Source organism: Macrobrachium nipponense, chromosome 21 (genome assembly GCF_015104395.2).
Source record: "Macrobrachium nipponense isolate FS-2020 chromosome 21, ASM1510439v2, whole genome shotgun sequence".
In the NCBI taxonomy this organism is placed as follows: domain Eukaryota; kingdom Metazoa; phylum Arthropoda; class Malacostraca; order Decapoda; family Palaemonidae; genus Macrobrachium; species Macrobrachium nipponense.
In genome coordinates this window covers 59483182-59505478 of record NC_087212.1, presented here as the reverse complement: position 1 = coordinate 59505478, position 22297 = coordinate 59483182, and the positions used below count along the sequence as shown (strand labels likewise).

Here is a 22297-nt window from a genome sequence, read left to right as displayed (position 1 = left end):
GGCAATAGCCCCGGCTCCGTCCTGGATGGAGGACCTGACGTCTGTCCTGAGGAAGCTGACGAAGTAGAAGAGGAAGAGGAGGGTGTTGTCGTCGTCTCCATCGTCTTCTTCGTCGTCGCCTGCTGCCGCCTCCTCCCCCCTAAGAAGTTTATTGTGGGAACTTCTAAGAGCTTGTCTCACTCCGGTGGGACGGGGGGTTCTTCCGCTGGTCCTCCCGCTCCTTCGGGAGCGGGGCCTGTCTCTCCTTCCACAAGGAAGAAGAAGACGGGGACCAGAGGGGTACCAGCTAACACCGGTACTTCCTCACCTGGTGCTAGGGGTTCCGGCTCGGCCTCTCATTCGTGAGAGATACCGAGTGTACAGTCACCAGCCAAGGCTCAGGCTTTCGAGTTCGCTCAGCGCCAGGACCGAGGCACGGAGCGGAAGACTGGCGAGAGTCGCTCAGGTGACTCCCGCAAGGCCAGCGATCGCTCTCGTAGCGATCTGCAGGTAACCAGGTTGACGCGACGGTCCCAGACCGGCTGCGGGCTGAGGCTAGGCCAGCGGTTCGATGTGCCGTGAGGACAGGCACCGCTCCCACCGCGACAGTGGTCTGCAGGTCCCCTGACCGCCGCTCCCATCGGGACCGGGCGGGTAGGGGGACCAGCAGTAGCTCCTCTGACGCATGGGACCGGAGCCGCTGTTCTCGGCCCAGCCGCTCTCCCCAAGAGAGCCGCGACACCAGGCCTGCAGCTCGATCGCCACCGCGGGTTGGCAATCGCCTGCAGCCCCCCAAGCACACCGGTTCTACCGGTGAGCGAGAGGGTAGCGTCAGGTCTTCCTCTCCGATCCCTTCAACTTCCTCGGGTTGCGCCGGGAAGAGCGAGGCGATCCGGAGTGATCGTGAGGTGCGTGCTCCTCACAGTCCCACCACGACGCCCTACGAATCAGGCACGGTCTTAGGACTGACCAGGTCATATGTGCAATTGGCAGGAGGAGACCAGGAGGGGTCTGTCGCTTTTGCTCCTTCCGAAGGAGGAGGGTCTCGAGAGGCGTTCTTGTTGGAGGGACTGGACGGTCCTACTCCACAAGACACAGTCACTCCTGAGATCCAGAGGTCGTTTGCAGAGGTTATTGCTCTGATTCGTCAGCACAACGACCTCGGGGAAGGATCACCGCTCCCACCTTCTGAGCCCACGTCCTGGCTCGAGTCGTTATGGGGTCCTAAGAAGGAACCCAAGATGACGGTGGGTCTGCCACGATCGGCTCTGGCTGACTCGGTGTGGGGCCAGGTGGACTCTCTCGTCTTCGGACAGGAAGGTTCGCTACGGTCTGGCAGGTCTTCCAAGCTACTTCCCCAGCCTCTACTGCGACAGAGGAGATTCTATGTGCCATCGGAGGACCCCCTGCCACCCAAACAGGTTTGCCCGGAGCTAGCTAAGCTAACTCCGGGAGTGTGTCTGCAGCAACTCCTGTCGGAGAACTTATGGTTCTCGCAGCAAGAGGCACTCGCCTTGGAACCAACCGCCATGGCGGCATTCCAAGCAGTCTCCTGGTTACACCTGTGGTCCCTCATGGTGTCTAAGGTTGCTGCCACCTTGGGAAATATCACTCCTGTAGGTGACCCGGCTTTTGGGAGACTGTGCCAGTCTGGGGGTAGAGCCATCTCCTACCTAACCCACCAGACGGCAAACCTGTGGGCCAACCTGGTTCTTCGGCGTAGCGACGCAGTCCTCACCCGAGTGATCAGGGCGGCTGGGCGTGAGGTGGCTCTGGGTCTTCGCAACGGACTGGTGCGGAGTTCCTCCTCTCTCTTTCCTGGAGAGATGGTGGACGCTGCAGTGGAGCGACGGCGCACTGATGACAGTGACCGTCTAGTACACCAGGCAGTTTCGAAGGCGTCTGGGCAGCCTCGGGCTACTGCAGCCAAGCCCAAGGGCTTGGTTAGCGCTTCCTCTGCAGTCAAGACGATTGCATCGTCGAAGCCCAGGGGAAAGACTGCCTTCGACTTCTTCTAGGAGCGACTGTAACCAGCCCTCCTTCTCACGAGGGGGAGCTGGGAAGAAGAAGCTGAAGAGAGGCGGGAAATGCTAGGGACGGCGTTCCCCCCTCACCTGCTGCCGGAAGTGGGGGTGCCTGGCGAGCCATTGGGCAACTTGGCAGCGCTATGGAGCGGAGACCTGGATAGTAGATGCCCTTTGGGAGGGGTATCTACTACCCTTCGAGTCTCGGCCACCCCTCACCTCCAACCCAGTCCACCTTCAGACCTACGTACCCGGAACATCCAAGGACGTAGCACTTCGGCAGGAAGTCCAAGCCATGCTGAGCAAGGAGCTGTGGAGATCGTCAGGGATCGATCACTGGGCTTCTACAGCCGTCTTTTCCTGGTGGAGAAGTCTTCAGGGGGCTGGCGCCTGGTGATAGATCTCTCTCCCCTGAACCAATTCGTTCGCCAGTCTTGGTTCACGATGGAGACTGCACGCTCTGTGCTCTACTCCATCAAGGAGAACGACTTCATGCTTTCGGTGGATTTGAAGGACGCTTATTTCCAGATACCCGCTCATCAATCCTCCAGGAAGTACCTCCGCTTCATCCTCGACGGGATGGTGTACCAATTCAGGGTACTTTGCTTCGGTCTCTCAACCGCCCCACAGGTGTTCACGCTGGTGTCTGCTTGGGCCCACTTGTCAGGGATACGTCTTTTGGGGTATCTCGATGACTGGTTTGTCCTGGCGAGCTCCTGCTCGCAGTTGCTACGGGACAGTGATCGACTCTTCGAGTTCTGCCGCAATCTGGGGATCGTGGTGAACTTCGAAAAGTCAGATCTCGAGCCCAAGCAGAGGATGAAGTACCTGGGTATGCTGATCGATACGGTAGCAGGACGAGTCTTCCCCGCAGACTCGCGGATCAGCAGATTCAGGGAGGCAGCCTACCAGTTCCTGTCTCGGCAGGAACAGTCAGCTCAGCAATGGCAAGTCGTGATCGGTCACCTGTCGTCACTCAAGAAGTTAGTCCTTCACGGGCGTCTTCACCTGCGGTCTCTCCAGTGGAGACTAAAGGAGAGTTGGTCACAGGCAAGAGACCCGCCATACTTCCCCGAGTCCCTCACGGAGGAGGTGAGGCAGGACCTAGCCTGGTGGCTGGACGACAGGAATCTCGCAAGAGGAGTGCCTCTTCGCACTATCCCCCCAGAGATGTTGCTGTTTTCAGACGCGTCAACCAAGGGATGGGGCGCACACCTGGAGGAGTTGCTGGCTGCAGGAGTATGGGATCATCACGACAAGCACCTTCACATCAACGTCCTGGAGCTCAAGGCAGCGTTCCTTGCTCTCCAAGAGTTCCAGGACCGTCTGATGGGACACTCGGTGGTGTTGATGTGCGACAACACTACAGTAGTGGCATACGTCAACAAACAGGGGGGGCCTAGTGTCCCTCCCGTTGCACCAGTTGACATTGCAGGTGCACGAGTGGGCCGTGGCTCACTCGGTAGAGCTGTCAGCCCGCTACATTCCAGGCTAGAGGAATATAGTAGCAGACAAGCTCAGCCGTCGGGATCAGGTGATAGGAACCGAATGGTCCCTACACCCAGACGTGGCGGAAAGGCTCTTCAACCTATGGGGGCGTCCAGTCGTGGATCTGTTCGCCACCCGGCACAACAGAAAACTTCAGGATTTCTACTCGGCTGTGCCGGACCCATGGGCAGCTGCAGAGGACGCTCTTCAACGCCCATGGGACAACCTCTTCGTTTACGCCTTTCCACTGTTCTGTCTGATTCGCAAGGTGATCAACCGAGTGCTGACCACCCTGAATCTCAAGATAATCCTGGTGGCTCCAGTGTCTGGACCTGCTGGCTCTTCTCGCAGAGCACCGAGAGGGATTTCCCCATGGTGTCGTAGACGGGGTCTATCTCCTCTCTCAGAGCCACTCTTCAGCAGGTAGCGGATTTCCTCGTTTCTTCGCCAAGAGAAGCTCCTCTCCGTCCCCACAGTCAAAGGATACAGAGCCGGCCTGGCCCTAGTCCTGAAACTGAGGGGAGTGGATATCTCGAACTCGTTCGAGATCTCCCTGCTAATGAGGAGCTTCGAGAGGTCTTGCCCAACTAGGGAACTCAGGCCCCCTGGGTGGGACATGACTCTCGTACTTAGGAGTTTGACTCGAAGTCCCTTCGAGCTACTCTGAGAGTCGTCAGAAAGGGATCTGACCCTCAAGACCCTCTTTTTGCTGGCCCTGGCATCGGTGAAGAGAGTAGGGGAACTGCATGGCCTTTCCTTCAACATCAAGCATTCCAGGGGATGGGGATCTGTGACGCTCGATTTCGTCCCGAACTTCGTAGCGAAGACTCAGAATCCTGCGGTCCCTGCCGACCGGTTCGAGTCTTTCACAATCCCCTCCCTAATGGACTTCACCGACAACGATGCGGAAGAGATGCTGCTTTGTCCTGTGAGGGCGCTACGGCGGTATCTGAAGAGAACTGTGCACCTCAGGCCCGAGTGTCGACGCCTCTTCATTAGCACCGGGGGTGACCAAGAAAGAAGTATACAAGAACACACTTTCTTTCTGGCTGCATGAGGTGATCAGGAGGGCGTACGAAGCTGATGGTAGCGATGACATCCGTACCCTTCATCCGAGAGCCCACGAAGTCAGAGGTATTGGTCCTTCCCTTGCGTTCTGCAAGAACTTCTCCGTGGCACAGGTACTGAAGGCAGGGGTCTGGTCCAACCAGACCACCTTCACCTCCTTCTACCTTCGGGATATAGCCCGCAGGTTCTTGGACACTTTTTCCTTGGGACCCATGGTGGCTGCTCAACACGTTGTGTAGCTTACCCAGCACCCGAGCGGACAGAACAGCATCGAATCCTTGTGTGACTGCATGAAGGGATGGGTGAATGAGTGTGTGACTGGCCTTCTCTTCCCCATCTTTTTCTCTCCCTCTACCTGTGGGCAGAGGGACGCGGTCGTCACTATGCTGGAACAGGAGGCGATGCAGGTAAGCTACTTGACCGAGCCCCATCCTATCCCTTTCATTAGGGATAGGAGCGATTATCCACCACTTGCCCCAACAAGGGGGGGGAAGTGGAAGCCAACAAGAGACAACCCATGACTTCATATTACCTCTTGCAATAGGAACAAGTTCTTGCTTGCTAGTTTTAAGAGATACGCTTGCCTCCCTCTTATCACTTGGGTCCAGAGGTCTGACCATTGATCCTGCTGTACATACCCCGATCATTGGGCAGAGGCTAGGATCCCTCCATCTGCTCTTACGACTAGGGAGGGAACCAAGGTTGGACGAACACCAGTCTGTTCATAAGACTCAGATTCCTCCCACCAAGAAGTGAGTCTTCCTATTGTAAAGGACCGATGGTTTGTATTCATATCAGAACAAATAACAATTGGTCGAAAATTGTATTTTTCCTAACTATACAAACCTGAGGTCCTTTACACATAGTCCCACCTCATGCCACCCCTCACTCTGTTTTTTCCTGGTCCTAAAGCAAAGTGGATCTTCACCTCGCAGCCGCGCGGTGCGCGGACTGTCGGACAAGCAGTTATCTACCGAACTCCCTTGTTCGAAGCTTACGACCGGTTCCAGCTCCCGCAAGTTACATTGCTATTATAAAGGACCTCAGGTTTGTATAGTTAGGAAAAATACAATTTTTGACAAATTGTTATATTTTGCATTTTTATACTGCAAAGATTACAAGCTTGAAACATAAAAGGGAAAAATATTTTTTTCTATATGCTGACCTGCAGAATTTGGACAGAATTTTTTGGTGAGATCTGATTTCCTCCAATTTCTTTTTATTTCACTCTGTGGCTGAGTATTCATCATCAACCTCCATAAACAACACTAAATTTCATTTGGTGACGTTGAAAACTAAAATTGAAACATTGAAAAAATTCCACAAGCGAACCTGCAGAATTTAGACAGAATTTTTGGTGAAATTTGATCATCTCCAATTTCTTTTTTCACTCTGTAGCCAAGTATTCAACATCAGCATCCATAAACAACTTTGATATCCATTTTGGGGACATAGAGAACTAAACTTGTAACATTGAAAAATTTGACATTTTTTCCATATATGGACCTGCAGAATTTAGACAGAATTTTTGGTGAAATTTTATTTCCTCCAATTTCTTTTTATTTCATTCTGTGACCAAAAGGGGAGTGGAGGGTGGAACAAAAGAGGGAAACTCGGCACTAACTAAAGCATTAGCAAAGGAAAAGCCTAGACTGATTATGGATAACCACAGATGAAGGGCCTTGAGAAGAGGGAGAAATGACAGGTAGATAACCTGACCTAACTAATTGCTTTTGCAATCTATCTGCTTCTCATTTCTTCCTATACTAACGAATTTAAGCAAAAAATCCTTTGAAAATCCCTACTTCTTCACATCTGTTCTCAAGGTCACACTTTATGCCATTGCAGCCAGTGTAAACAGTATCTCCTAAAAAATCAATAGCCTGCTAATATTAATCATTCCTACAGAACCTGACGTTCTTAACCTTGATTCCAATGGAGGCATCAAAGAAAAAATCAATGTACAGTACTGTGATAGCAGCAAACAGCCATTAGATACTAACAAACGCGTATACACAATAGTGGCAAGGAGAATTCTGATGAGCTAAAACATTTGTAATACTTGGTGGAGAACAGGTGTACTAGACAGTCATCTAGGCAGCCATTTGGTCTTTTGTTTGAATGCTGACTTGCCTGTCGGCACAGAGATATAAGCTAACTTTAACAGTAGGTAAGATTCATCCCAAATAGGAACCACTGAGTCTTTTTATTCTGTAAGGCTTCCTGAAAGATATCTCTGCAATGTGAATTGTTCCGATACGTAATACAAACCATCGGTCCTTTAACAGTAGGAATGTAATCAGCGGCAGCTGGAAACGGTTGTAAGCTTTGAACAAGGAGGTTCGATAGTTAACTGCTTGTCCGGTAGTTGGGTGTCCCGGCTGACTGGGAGGTGAAGCTTCACTTTGCTTTCAGCCGCCATTGGTGTCAGACGTGTTGTTCGCTGCTCTGCCTGCTTCTGTCATATGCTAAGGATTTACGTACTTCATTCGTGAAGCATATTTTCTTTACTTTCTCTTATTCTGAGTGCTTGAGTGGAATAACGTGAGTACTTAGTATATTTGTATTGTTATTATTGCTCGTGGTGATTAATGATGGATTCTCGCGAGCCGGAGAGACCTCTCTCTCTCTCTCTCTCTCTCTCTCTCTCTCTCTCTCCTCTCTCTCTCTCTCTCTCCCCCCCGTCATCCGCAGATTGTGCCCTGGGGTGGAGGGCCGTAAGTGTGGGGCCTTCAGATCATTATTTGAGGTTGATCCTCATGAATTGTGTACTCGGTGTTGAGGGCGTGAGTGCTCTCACATCGAGGCCTATGATATTTGTATGTATCGGTCAGAGGAGCAGTGGGAGCGTTACGAGGGGAGGAAGAAGGGGCGCGTAAACCAGCCAAGGAGTCATCGGAGGGCTCTACAGTTACTCCTTTGGTCACGGACACGTCTTCCTCTTTCCTCCCTCCGTCGCAGCTCCCACGTATGGTTCCTTCCCCTTCGGGGGTGTGTCTCGGTCCTTTTCCTCCCTCGATCAGTCGAGCATGGAGGAGGGAGCGAGATACCCCGACGTTCAGTTGTACTTGGGGTCTTTCGTTCGCTCGGGGTGGGAACTGGTCCCCCCCGGGTGAGGGGGGACCCCTCATACTAACCCAACCATTCCTTCCTCAGGTAAGCCTGCAGTGGGGGACGATCTCGGCCAGGTCTGGTGAGCGCTGGGGCTCCAGGGGGCACCGAGCGTTCAGGGGCTGCTTTACCACCTTGCGCAGGGTTCCAGGCCGGTAACCCATGGTCCAGAGACGCTGATGACTACGACGGTGTTGACGCCAGGCTATGCTGCGCCTCCTCACCTAGTCTATACGCAGCACGTGACCATGGTGACCCCGTCAGCTGCAGTGCAGGCTCTGCTGGTGGGTCTGTAGAGGAGAGATGTCGCCCCACCGCCTGGCTTTGCCGCTCTCGCCCCAGCCCCTGATTTTCGGTGTCCCAAGAGCTCACTGCTTGATCTGCCACCAGTACCCAGGATGTCGCTGGCTCCAGTACCGCCTCTTGTGTCCGTACCTGCTGTTCCTGTGCCAGTCCCTGCCGTTGTCGTTCCTACCCGTGGTGTTGCTGCCCCCACCGCAGGTCCTTCCGGACAGGTGCAGCCGGGCCGTGTTGCTTTGGCAACTGCCCCGGTGGCCCTGAGGAAGCTGACGAAGAAGAAGAGGAATGTGCTGTCGTCGTCTTCATCGTCGTCTGCAGCCGCCTCTTTCCCTTCGACTTCCAAGTTCCCACAGCCAAGGAAGAAGAAGGCAGCCTCCTCCTCTCCCCCCCCCCCCCCCCCCCCAAAGAAGTCTTGCTCAGAGACCTCTAAGGGTCTGTCCCACTCCGGTGGGACAGTTGGGGCTTCCGTTGGTCCTTCTGTTCCGAAGGAACGGGGCCCGTCTCTCCTTCCACTGGGAAGAAGACGGGAACCAGAGGAGTACCGGCTAACACCGGTACCTCCTCGCCTGGCGCCAGGATCTGTCTTGGCCTCTCGTTCGCGAGAGATACTGAGTGTATGGGTGCAGCCAGGGTCCAGGCAGCTGAGTCAGCTGCCAGGACCCAGGCACAGAGCAGAAGACTGGTGAGGGTTGCTCAGGCGACTCCCGCCAGGCCAGCGATCGCTCTTGTGGCAATCTGCCAGTCCCCAGGGTTGACGCGACGGTCCCACCAGACCGTTCGCGGGTTGAGGCGAGGAAGAGGTCCCCTCGGTCGCCAGGACCAGCCGAGGTTGGTCCAGGCACCGTGGCGCGCCATGAGGACAATCCTTGCTCCCACTGCGACAGTGGACTCTACCGATCCCCTGATGCCGCTCCCACCGGGACTGGGCGGATAGGGGGACCGGCAGCAGCTCTCCTGATGCTCGGGACCATCGCTGTGGTTCTCGGTCCAGCGGTTCCCCCCAGGGGAGCCGCGTGACCAGGCCTGCAGCTCGATCATCACCGCGGGTTGACGATCGGCTGCAGCCCTCCCAGCATGCTGGTTCTGCTGGTAGGCAGGGAGGGAGCGTCAGGTCTTCCTCTCCGATCCCTTTAACTTCCTTGGGCTACACCAGGAAGAGCGAGGCAATCAGGAGCGATCGCAAGGAGTGCGCTTCTCGCGGTCCCTCCACGAAGGTCTACGAACCTGGCACGGTCCTAGGACCGATCAGATCGTTCGCTCGAGTGGCTGGAGGAGACCATGAGGGGTCTGTTGTGGTTCCTCCTGTGGAAGGAGGAGGGTCTCGGGAGATGTTCTCTTTGGATGGACATGACGGTCCATCTCCTCAGGACGCACTTACTCCCGAGATCCAGAGGTCTTTTGCAGAGGTAATTGCGCTGATTTGTCAGCACAGTGACCTCGGGGAAGGATCGGCGCTCCCGCCCTCCAAGCGTACGTCTAAGCTGGAGCCGTTCTGGGGTCCCAAAAAAGGAACCCAGGACGACGGTGGATCTGCCTCGATCAGCCTTGGCCGACAGTGTGCTGGACCAAGTCGACTCTCTCGTCTCCGGACAGGAGGGATCGCTTCGGTCCGGCAGGTCGTCCAGGCTCCTTCCCCCCCCTCTACCACAACATAGGCACTTCCTATGTGCCTTTGGAGGACCCTCTGCTGCCAAAACAGGTTAACCTGGAGCTGGCTAGGCTAATTCCGGGGGTGTCTCTTCAACACCTGCTGTCAGAGAACCTCTGGTTCTCCCAGCAAGAGGCACTAGCATTGGAATCGACTGGCATGGCAGTATTCCAAGCAGTCTCATGTTTAGACCTGTGTTCCCTCACAGTGTCTAAGGTTGCGGCCTCCTCGGGAAACATCACTCCCAAAGGATACCCAGCTTTCGTGAGACTGTGCCTGTCTGGAGGTAGGGCAATTTCCTACCTGACCCACCAGACGGCCAACCTATGGGCCAACCTGGTTCCGAGGCGTAGGGACGCAGGCCTCACTCTAGTAACCAGGTCGGCAGGACGCGAGGCGGCTTTGGGTCTACGCAACGGACCGGTGCTGAGTTCCACCGCTCTCTTCCCCAGAGAGATGGTGGATGCTGCGGTGGACCAACGGCGCACTTATGACAGTGACCGATGGTTACACCAGGCAGCCTCAAGCCCCTGCGGCAAAGCCCAAGAGCTTGGCTAGCGCTTCCTCTGTGGCTAAGACGACGGCCTCGTCGAAGCCGAGAGGAAAGACTATGCCTTCGACGACTTATGTAAGGAGTGACCGCAACCAGCCCTCCTCCCAGCCCTCCTTTTCCCGAGGAGGAGCTGCGAAGAAGAAGTCGATGAGAGGAAAACGCTAGGGATGGCATTCCTCCTCACCTGCTGCCGGAAGTTGGGGGTTGCCTGGCGAGCCATTGGGCAACTTGGCAGCGCTACGGAGCTGAGACCTGGATAGTGGGTGTCCTTCGGGAAGGATATTTACTACCCTTCGAGTCGCGGCCACTCCTCACCTCCAACCCAGTCCATCTTCAGACATATGTTCCCGGTTCTGCCAGGGACGTGGCGCTTTGGCAGGAAGTAGAACCCATGCTAAGCAAACGAGCTGTGGAGATCGTATGGGGTCAGTTGCCGGACTTCTACAGTCGACTTTTCCTGGTGGAGAAGTCTTTGGGGGCTGGTGCCCGGTGATAGATCTCTCTCCCTTGAACCAATTCGTTCGCCAGACTTGTTTCACGATGGAAACGACGCGTTCAGTGCTCGAGTCCATCAGGGAGAACAACTTCATGGTTTCTGTGAACTTGAAGGACGTGTATTTCCAGATGCCCATCCATCAGTCCCCCAGGAAGTACCTCTGCTTCATCCTCGAAGGGACAGTGTACCAATTCAGGGCACTTTGTTTCGGTCTCTCAACCGCCCCACAGGTGTTCACGCGAGTGCTCACTCTGGTGTCGGCTTGGGCTCATTCGGTAGGGATACGTCTTCTGAGGTATCTCGACAATTCGTTGGTCCTGGCGAGCTCCCGCTCGCAGTTGCTGCAGGACAGGGATTGACTCCTCGATTTCTGCCGTGATCTGGGAATTGTGGTGAATTTCGAGAAGTCAGATCTTGAGCCCAAGCAGAGGATGAAGTACCTGGGCATGCTGATCGATACAGTAGCAGGGCAAGTCTTCCCCACAGACTCGCGGATCAGCAGGTTCAGGGAGGCAGCCGGATGGTTCCTGTCCCTACAGGAGCAGCCAGCTTAGCAGTGGCAGGTCGTGATTGGTCACCTGTCGTCTCTCGAGAAGCTAGTCCCTCACGGGCGTCTTCACCTGCGGTCTCTTCAGTGGAGGCTAAAGGAGAGTTGGTCACAGGCAAGGGATCCACCTTACTATCCCGTGTCTCACGGAGGAGGTGAGGCAGGACCTAGTCTGTTGGCTGGTCGACGGGATCCTCGTAAGAGGAGTGCCTCTTCGCACTCCTCCCCCAGAGATGTTGCTGTTTTCAGACGTGTCGACCGAGGGATGGGGCACACACCTGGAGGAGTTGCTGGCTGCAGGTGTGTGGGATCATAACGACAAGCACCTTCACATCATCGTCCTGGAGCTCAAGGCAGTGTTCCTTGCTCTCCAAGAGTTCCAGGACAGTCTGATGGGACACTCAGTGGTGTTGATGAACGACAACACCACGATAGTGGCATACGTCAACAAACAGGGCGGCCTAGTGTCCCTCACGTTGCACCAGTTGACATTGCAGGTGCACGAGTGGGCCGTGGCTCACTCGGTAGAGCTGTCAGCTCGCTACATTCCAATGGGAGACAAGCTCAGCCGTCAGAATCAGGTGATAGGAACTGAATGGTCCCTTCACCCAGGCGTGGCAGAAAGGCTCCTCAAACTGTGGGGCCGTCCAGTCATGGATCTGTTTGCCACCTGGCACAACAGAAAACTCCAGGCTTTCTACTCAGTTGTGCCAGACCCATGGGCAGCTGCAGAGGATGCTCTTCAACATCCGTGGGACAACCTCTTCGTTTACGCCTTTCCCCCATTCTGTCTGATTCGCAAAGTGATCAGCAGGGTGCTGGTCACCGCGAACCTTTGGATGATTCTGCTGGGGCCATTTGGTATCCGGACCTGCTGGCTCTGCTTGCCGAAGCGCCGAGAGAGATTCCCCCCTGGCACAACCTCCTGTGCCAGCCACACACACAATGGTACCACCGATCGGTTCGACCCATCTCTTCACGGCTGGCTGTTATCCACCATCTCTTGTGAGCGAGAGGCTTTTCTCGTCGAGCAGCAACAGAGATGGCTGGGTACCTTAGGCAGTCCTCTGCAGCTGTGTACCAGGGGAAGTGGTCCGTTTTCTGTGCTTAGTGTTTTGGATGGGGTCTCTATCCTCTCAGAGCCACTCTTCAGCAGGTAGCGGATTTCCTTGTCTTCCTTCACCGAGAGAAGCTCCTCTCCGTCTCCGCAGTTAAAGGCTACAGAGCCGCCCTGGCCCTAGTCCTTAAACTGCGGGGAGTGGATATCTCCTCTTCCTTCGAGATCCTCCTAATGAAGAGCTTCGAGAGGTCTTGCCCACCCAGGGAACTCAAGCCCCCGGGGTGGGACATGACGCTCATCTTTAGGAGTTTGACTCGAAGACCCTTCGAGCCACTCCAAGAGTCGTCAGAGAGGGATCTGACCCTCAAGACCCTCTTCTTGTTGGCCCTGGCATCAGCGAAGAAAGTAGAGGAACTTCATGGTCTTTCCTTCGATGTTAAGCATACGAGGGGATGGTGATCTGTGATGCTCGCTTTCGTCCCAGACTTCGTAGCGAAAAGACTGAATCCTTCGGTCCTTGACGACCAGTTTGAGTCATTCACGATCCTCCCCCGGAAGGACTTCACTGACAATGATGCGGATGAGATGCTGCTTTGTCTTGTGAGGGCGCTACGGCGCTATTTGAAGAGAACTCAGCACCTCAGGCCTGAGTGTCGACGCCTCTTGGGGTTACCAAGAAGGTGGTATCCAAGAACACACTTTCTTTCTGGCTTCGTGAGGTGATCAGGAGGGCGTACGCTGCGGATACGTGTGACGACACCCGTACCCTTCGTCCGAGAGCCCACGAAGTGAGAGGTATTGGTCCAACCCTTGCGTTCCGCAAGAACTTCTCTGTGACACAGGTTGTGAAGGCAGGGGTCTGGACCAACCAGACCACCTTCATATCTTTTTATCTTCGGGATATCACCCACAGGCCCTTGGATACCTTCTCCTTGGGACCCGTGGTGGCTGCTCAACAAGTTGTGTAGTTTACTCAGCTCCTGAGCGGACAGAACAGCATCACATCCTTGTGTGACTGCATGAATGAACGAGTGAAAGAGAGTGTGACTGGCTTCTCCTCCTCCTCTTTTCTCCCCTCTACCTGTAGGCAGAGGGACGTGGTAATCACTACGCTGGACAGGAGGCAGATGCAGGTAAGCTATGCGACTGAGCTCCGTCCTATCCCTTTCAGTAGGGATAGGAGCGGTTATCCACCACTTCCCTAACAAGGGGGGGAGTGGATGCCAACAAGAGACAAACCCATGACCTTATTTGGCTCTTGAAGTAGGAACTAGTTCTTGCTTGCTATTCATAAGAGGTACGCTTGCCTCCCTCTTATAAATTTGGTCCAGAGGTCTGACCACTGATCTTGCGGTGCACACCCCGATCGGCTGGACAGAGGGTAGGATCCCTCCCTCTGCTCTTACGACCAGGGAGGGAACCAAGGTCAGACGAACACCAGTCTGTTCATAAGACTCAGATTCCACTCACCAATAAGTGAGTCTTCCTATTGTTAAAGGACCGATGGTTTGTATTACGTATCGGAACATATCACAATTTTTCGAAAATTGCATTTTTCCTAATTATACAAACTTGAGGTCCTTTACACATAGTCCCACCTCATGCCACCCCTCACTCTGTTTCCTGGGCCTAAAGCAAAGTGAAGCTTCACCTCCCAGTCGGCCGGGACACCCGACTACCGGACAAGCAGTTAACTGTCGAACCTCCTTGTTCAGAACTTACAACCGTTTCCAGCTGCTGCTGCTGATTACATTCCTATTGTTAAGGGGACCGTCCGCTATGATGTCTATTTTTTTTATTTATTACGCAAAATACATAATTTTCATATATGTTTTAGATATATATAATACCTTCATCATATAAAAATTTCAAGTCATTTGATCAAAAACTTTTCGTTTTATTAGCAAAAATCATGATTTAAAAAAAAAAAATTGGTAGAGTTTTCTCCACTAATATGACATCAGTTGTATTGAAAATCATACCATAAAAATTCTTTATATACGGGACCAATCTGGGTGGCCAGAATTTTATTTTTTAATTTTTTATTTTTTTATGAATGAATTTTTTTTTTTTTTTTAGTCTAGACACTCAAAAAATTCTAAAAAAAAAAAGAAAAAAAAAAAAAATCAAAATTCTGTCACACAAAATTATGGGATTTTTATTCCTCTTTCCAATGATATCTTTCTCTCTAAAATTGGATAATAAATAACCGAGTAATGGTTACCGACATGCGCATAAGTATGTTTTTGAGTTATGAGCTCCCAAAGATTTGCTATGTAAATTTTCGCTTTTTTCTTATAAAAGTAAAAATAACATTATTATAATTACTTTATTTGTACTTTTATTGTTGATTTCTACATCAAGGATCGTGGTCCTACCCCTAAAAGTGGTGTTAGTACCCTCAGCGTGACACCAGATAATGATGTTGACGGCCAGACATGAGACAATGAGGGCAGCTGAAAACAATTAATTTTCGTGTTTTTCTTTCAGCACACTCCTGGCCTTCGCTAATTTTGCTAGCCATAGTTGCTGAGTAGCCTTCTTGATCTTAGGTAACTTCGGCATTGCTATAAGTTCACTAAGAAGTTATAAAAACAACGTAAATAGTTAGTAACCAAACGCAAGTGCCTACGCGCATGTAACCACTTTGACGTCTGTGGCGTAACTGAGTCATTCTCCGAGTCTCGCCTATAAATAACCGCTCTGAGCAGCTCGCTTCTCGCCCAGTGTCACACTACCTTTCATTGCTACCAGATGTATGAGAATTTCAAAATAAATCTTAAAAAATCGCTGTATATATGCAAAAATAAACACGCAAAAACGATTCTGTCAAACTCAAGTCATACAGACGACGCAGTTACGATGACGTCATCATTTAAAAACCGCTATATCTTCATTATTTGTGAAAATAATTGGCTGATACTTCTGGAAAGCATGCACGGCATGTTTCTGCATAGATACAAGTAATAACTCGATTTTTTATTTTTTCAAGTTGACATGTCATCCGCCATAGCGGACGGTCCCCTTAAAGGACCTCAGGTTTGTATAGTTAGGAAAAATACAATTTTCGACATTGTGATATTTAGACCAGTGTTAAATTAAATAAGTGGGGCAGCTAGGGAAAATATACTCTTCTGTGTATGCTATTCACTTTCTTGTCCTCCCAGTCATACAAGTGTCTTGGATTACACCAATCCATATTGTTGATTTTAGATCTTGACATGTAGCAGCCTGTCAAAGGGCTTGAATATTTAAGTGAAATCCATTTATTACATTTTGATTGTGTGGTATTCATAACATTGCCTATTTGTTAGTATTTTTTAAATTAATTTTTCTGCCTAATACTCGTTAATTCTCAGATTGCAGATTGTTTTACATTATAATGGCATCTTTCAATAGTATTTTTCATTTATTTATTCCAACAGTCACTTAACAAAGATGATCTGTTTGAAACTAGACTGCGTGTTGGGGTCTCGGCTGCTGATTCTGCAAGTGAAAGCTCTTATTCTCCCACTTCCGCATCTACTCTTCCAGCAGAAGTAATTTCTAAGGTAAACTCTAAAGTTGTTATTTCAGGCTGTGAAGATTGTTCATGCTGTATTAGGAAAATGGTGAGCACATTAGATAGGTTTTAAAATGGTGCTCATATTTAGAATCTTAGGATCTGTCAGTTCAAAATGCTGGTACTGTTAAAAATTTGGGCACTTAATAAAAACTCAAGGGTAGATTCTAGATTATGAAGTAAGATACATATTCACAGAAATGGCTTAGCGTGATTATTAAATATATTGGAAACTATTAGTACTTGTTATGATTAATTTTTTATTGATAAGGACGATTGTGTGAAAAAGGAAATATTACCTGGAGTTATGTGGACAGAGGTAGCTTAAAGGCATATAGTAAGTCCATCAGCGGAGACACTTCAAAAATCATATTAGTGTATTAGTTACTGTCTACCTTTAACCGGGCCATATTGGTATTAGTATTCATCTCAGTTGTATTCTGAAATCTTGACCAGTTTTGGTTTTATTGCTAACTAAGCCATTTCCAGAAGACTGATGTAAAGTGTTAAAAATTCATAATATATATGGTATCAGGATAGTACCATATGAACATTATATATCTATATATTATATATATATATAATAATAAATCTTATATGATTATATATCTCTATTATATATATATATATATTATAGATATATATATATATATATAAATATATATCTATATATATATGATTAATTATAATTGATATCTATACATATGCATATACATATACATATACATATACATATACATATATATATATATCTATATATATATATATATATATATATATATATATATACGTATATATATATATATATATATATATATATATATCTATATATTATATATATATATATATATATATATATATATATATATATATATATATATATATATATATATATATAAAGAACACTACCTGGTGGAGAACAGGTGTACTAGACAGTCATAAGGGCAGCCATTTGGTCTTTTGTTTGAATGTCGACTTGCCTATCGGAGTGGAGAGATATAAGCTAACTTTAGCAGTAGGTAAGATTCATCCCAAATAAAAACCACTGACACTGAATATTTTATTTTATAAGGCTTCCTGTAAGATTTCTTTTGAAATATGAAATATATATATATATATATATATATATATACTATATATATCTATATATATATATATATATATATATATATATTATATACAGGCAGTCCCCGGGTTACGACGGGGGTTCCGTTCTTGAGGCGCGTCGTAAGCCGAAAATCGTCGTAAGCCGGAACGACACTTGGAAAATATGCCTTAAACTAAGAAAAAGTTAGAGAGACCTTACCTGTGTGACATGCAAGTATTGCATGATGTGTAGTGTGGTTATTTCAATGGCAAAGGATGGTTCTTGAAGGTATAATTCTTTATTAAACTCTTGTGACACTATAAAGCACAATGTACTACACTTAATCCTTAGGTTATATTATACACTAAACACTATATTATGCACTGTACACTACGTAGTATGTATGTAGTAATCCTTTGGTAGATCCTGGAGTACACTAAAATCCCAGTCTGGTAGCTCTGGAAGGTAAAAGTATAAACACAATTAGTACAAAATACTACACAAAGTCCTGAATGCAATATGTAAATTATAGATATCAAGAGTAAAAGAGTTAATGTATGTTAATTAATTCCTTACTTTTAGTTTATAATTCCTTACTTTGAGTTATATCAAGAGTAAAAAAGTTAATGTATGTGAATTAATTCCTTACTTTTAGTTTAAAGTTGTCATGCTATGTAACCCTGGATGCACAAAGTCTTATGTGGCCCATAGCCTACATCATTCAGGGGGTTCTGGAATGTACAACAAAATAATTAGTATGTCAGTAAGTACTCTATGCATAGTAAGTTACATACAGTAATATGCACCATACAGTGGTTAATAATCACATATATAACATGTATAAAACTTAGTAATGTATGTTAATTAATTCCTTACCTTTAGTTTAAAGTTGTCGTGCTATGTAACCCTGGATGCACAAAGTCTTATGTGGCCCATAGCCTACATCATTCAGGGGGTTCTGGAATGTACAAAAAATAATTTTGTCAGTAAGAACTCTATGCATAGTAAGTTACATACAGTAATATGCACCATACAGTGGTTTAATATCAACTGGTATGCATATTGTAAATGATTGGTCTACACCCCCTGTTCAGCAGGGAGTGTACAGTATGTAAATTCCATGAGGGACCTTGATCACTTATCCCATGTGAGAGATCTTGGTCACTTTTTTTTAGTATGTACGTATAAAACTTACTTAATGTATGTTACTACTATGTATAATTCCTTACCTTTATGTTATGTAGTAACCCTGGACAAAGTTTTATGTGGCCCCATAGCCTGCATCATGGTCCTGGTTTTCTGGATGTACCAAAAAAGTATCAAAGTTAAGTCATGTTATGTATGTTTAGTAAGTTACATACAGTAACCATACGTACAGTGGTTTATAACATGTATGTACATAATCAAACTTGGTTGGAAATTCCTGTAAAAAAAAGTTCTGTACGTATGTAATACTACTGTATGTAAAAACCTTACTGTTCATACTTTGTTACACTACATGTTACATGTGATACGTATACTTTCCTGAAGGGTTTTTTCCATCCAAAAATGGTGCTTCTACTTGTAGTTATCCCTTGATGACACTTGTAGTAATTTGTTAGTAACAACCTGGAGTTGTGTGAAAAATGTTGGTTCTGGAAGGAAAAAGTAACAAAATTAGTGTACAAAATATACACTACAGAAAGTTGTGAATGCAATATGTTAATTACTGTAGATATATCAAGAGTACTAAAAGAGTTAATGTATGTTAATTAATTCCTTACTTTTAGTTTAAAGTTGTCGTTCAATGTAACCCTGGATGGACAAAGTCTTATGTGGCCCCATAGCCTACATCATTCAGGGGACTCTGGAATGTACAAAAAATAATTTTGTCAGTAAGTCCTCTATGCAGAGTAAGTTACATACAGTAATATGCACCATACAGTGGTTTAATATCACATATAACATGTAGTATAAAACTTAATTTAGAAATTCCTTACATAACTTACCAACTTTTAGTGAGTCTCAAAGCTGTTACCTAGGTTGTGGGAGATGGAGGTGGAGGTGTAGAGCATTCATGATAAGGATGCATTCCAAACCTAACTTCAGTGTGCTTTATCACAGATAACAGGCTAGGATGATGGGCAGTCTGGAATGAAGAATTAATATTAAAGGACAGTATGTAACCACTTAGGTGTACAAAATTTATTGTACGTATGCAAACATTAAACACAACTGAGAATTCCTTACCTTCAGCAAAATGAAGACATGTAGGCTATGTAGAGGTCTGGTTTATGTAAGTCACAGGTGCATGCCAGTCTGGAATGATAATGTAATAGTATGTACATATGATTATAGTATGTATGTTACATACATAACATGGTTATTACATATGTAATAATAAAACATTAATAAAAAAAAATGTCCTTACCAAATTCTAGTGGTTGGCTTGCTTACTGGGATGGCCATATGGTACATGAGAGTGGGTGGCTGGGCTATGGAGTGGGATGGGCAGGTGCTTGGGAGTCTGGAATGATAAAAAATATATAAAATGATAGTTACTACTACTGTAACTACTCGCACATGTTATTACTGTTTGACATATGTAGTGTGTAATACGTATGTTCAATATAAAAAATGAAGAATTCTTTTACCTGAAGGAATGGGAGAGGTGATACTACTCGTATCAACTGATTTGGGCTCTGGAGAGGTGATACTCGTATCAACTGATGAGGGAACATCTAGATCTGGAAAGAATGATAGGGTACATAAATATATTATAAGGTGGATGTAATTGTAGCATATGTACTTTTAATAATAAAATTTCTATTAGCAATTTATAAAACATTTTATACAAATTTGTTAAGGATTCCTTACCTGATGTATAGGGCGAGGCATCAAAACCATGGAAAGGCTCAGGGTCATCTGGGTCACTGTCACTATCAAAGGGGTCTGAAATGGAAAAAAAAAAAAATAATAAGGTTATGCAACATCAAACACATTGTACCACTATGTAAGTTAGTGTACGTATGTATGTAGGGTGTAAACAATTTCCAACATGAAAATGAGAAAAATGAAATTGCTTACCTGATTGTACACGTACAGGTGGGCGGGCTGATACAGAGGGTCCAGGTACAGGGGGGATCTGGAACTGTCACAGGTAGTACAGGGAGATCTGGACTGTCACAGGTAGTACAGGGAGATCTGGAACTGTCACAGGTAGTACAGGGGGATCTGGAAACTGTCACCACTTCTGCAATAAAATTACAAATGATGAAAATTAATGAAGTTACAATTTACTCTTACATTTAGTTGTTACATTAAAAAATTAACACATTTTTAATATGTACACTATGTAAAAACACATAAATTAGTAAAACAGTTCAGAATTCCTTACCAGGACTAGGAGTGGGAGGTGGTGGTACTGGAGACTTGTGAAAGAAAGTGTCAAGCCTGGACTGCACACTTCTCTTCGTCTGCTTCTCCTTCAGGGTCTCCTTGTAGAAAGTCACCAAATCCATGATTCCTCTCTTGATTTTGTCAAACCTAGAAACGTTAGGGTCTTCTGCTCAAAAGAAGCCAAGGCTCTCTCCAGATGAGTAAAACCTCTGACAAGCCTTTCACAGTTAATGACCTGGGTTTTGGCTCTGGTGCAGCCTCCTCTTCCTCAATCATTTGTTGTTCAAGTTCAAGTAAGTCCTCTGCAGACAATTCCTCTCCATGGGAAGCCAGCAGCTCTGTTACATCATCAGGTTCAAGATCTAGTTTCAGCCTCTTGCTTAGCCCTACGATCTTCCTCGTCACAGTCTCGACGTCTTCTGCCTGGTCAAAGCCTTCAAAACTGTGCACAAACTGTGGACACAGTTTCTTCCAGGCCCCATTTAAAGTGGTCGTCTTCACCTCGTCCCAAGCACTTGCAATATTTTTCACTGCATCAGCAATGTTGTAGCCCTTCCAGAATTGCTTCAGTGTCAACTCCTTGTTAGCTTCTATGGCCCTCAAAGCAAAACGTATGGTCCTTCTAAGGTAGTAAGCCTTGAAAAGGGATTTTGACGAAGGAAAAATCTATTTCTGGGTGATTGGCTCGTGTCGCCCTATGAAAGGATCCTTAATATCATTCTTTCTAGGTAAAATTAATCTAAAAATTACCAGAGAAAAATAAAATTAAGAAAATGTCAGTAAAAACTGACTCGCTCACTCTTAAAAAGAAGTGTCGGTATGGTAATAGGGGCGAGTGGGAATCACTACCACGAGACATTCACCAATTAGAACTTCCAATCAGAATCCCCTTAAGAGAGAGCTGATACCAACGGGCGATGCAGCCGCTACTACTACTACTAGAGGACGCCACGGACAGCAGCGCCCCTAGCGGACATCCTTAATCTAAAAACATCTTGTCCTGCATGGGGGGGAAAACAATATAGGGTGGGTTTCATAGGGCGACACGAGCCAATCACCCAGAAATAGATTTTTTTCCTTCGTCAAAATCCCTTTTTTTCTGGCTCAGCTCGTGTCGGCCTATGAAAGAGTACCAGAGAAACAGACAAGATGGGAAAAAAGGAACAATGAAAAGCAGTTGTAAAATGATGGATATAATATAAGTAAATCAATTACAGCATACAAACTAAGTACTTAAACTAACTTATTCTAAATAGTAATATAACAGAACGTTAGTAATTTAAAGTACTTAAAAACAGTAATCACAGTAAATTACAATGATGCAGTGTAATATAAACAAAAGGGATTACTTGAAAATATTTACAAAATATCAACACATTGTGTCCTACCCTAGCATATAATAAGGGTAGGTACACTGAAGTACACCATCAGTACAAGTGTGGATGTCCCTAGCAAAAAAATAAGGGACAATCCACTATATGATTCAGCGGCTAAGGCTAGGATATCCGAGTAGCATGGCGATAGGGTGAGGCATGTTGGATGATGTAGGTAGAAAGGAGACCTGGATCTGTACTACGACTACTATACAGTATCAGGGGAAACAATGTTTCCCGCTGCTACTGCTGAAAATTTTAAAGATTCCAAGGACTTTAGATAATGACGTTTAAAGACTGTCGGGGATTTCCATCAGTATACTTTTTAAGATCCTCAAAGTTCATATGTTGAAAGTAATTAATTGAGGTGGCTACTCCCCTGATATCATGTGCTTTTTGGGAATGAATCAGGATTGGCTTGTTTAATGAAGTAAAGGATTTGTTGCCTAATACCTTTTACTGACAAAGTACCACCTTTTTCTCTCATGAAGAGAGCACCTGAGGATCTTGATGAAGTACGAGATAGAAAGGCTCTAAGAGTGATACTGGGCAGAGAGAAGGATCCTGGGGAAGTGGGATAACTTTCCAAGGGCCCACCTTGCAAGAGGATCCTCATTTTTGGC

The 22297-nt window shown here is 47.2% G+C and overlaps 1 protein-coding gene and 1 long non-coding RNA gene across 5 annotated transcripts in view; one reads left to right on the top strand and one right to left on the bottom strand.

Moving 5' to 3' along the window:
• The window catches only part of LOC135198059 (motile sperm domain-containing protein 2-like), a 180893-nt gene that overhangs the window by 126223 nt on the left and 32373 nt on the right, over nt 1-22297 (top strand). For all 4 annotated transcript variants that reach the window (XM_064225454.1, XM_064225455.1, XM_064225453.1 and 1 more), the window contains exon 9: nt 15700-15825. In XM_064225454.1, coding sequence (XP_064081524.1) covers nt 15700-15825 — 126 coding nt within the window. The remainder of the gene's footprint in view (nt 1-15699; nt 15826-22297) is intronic.
• On the bottom strand, nt 18933-20082 carry LOC135197609 (uncharacterized). Its single transcript, XR_010310628.1, has 6 exons — nt 19990-20082; nt 19780-19854; nt 19557-19649; nt 19334-19429; nt 19153-19221; nt 18933-19051 (listed from the first exon to the last, which is right to left on the bottom strand). It is a non-coding gene; the product is annotated as an uncharacterized LOC135197609 (long non-coding RNA).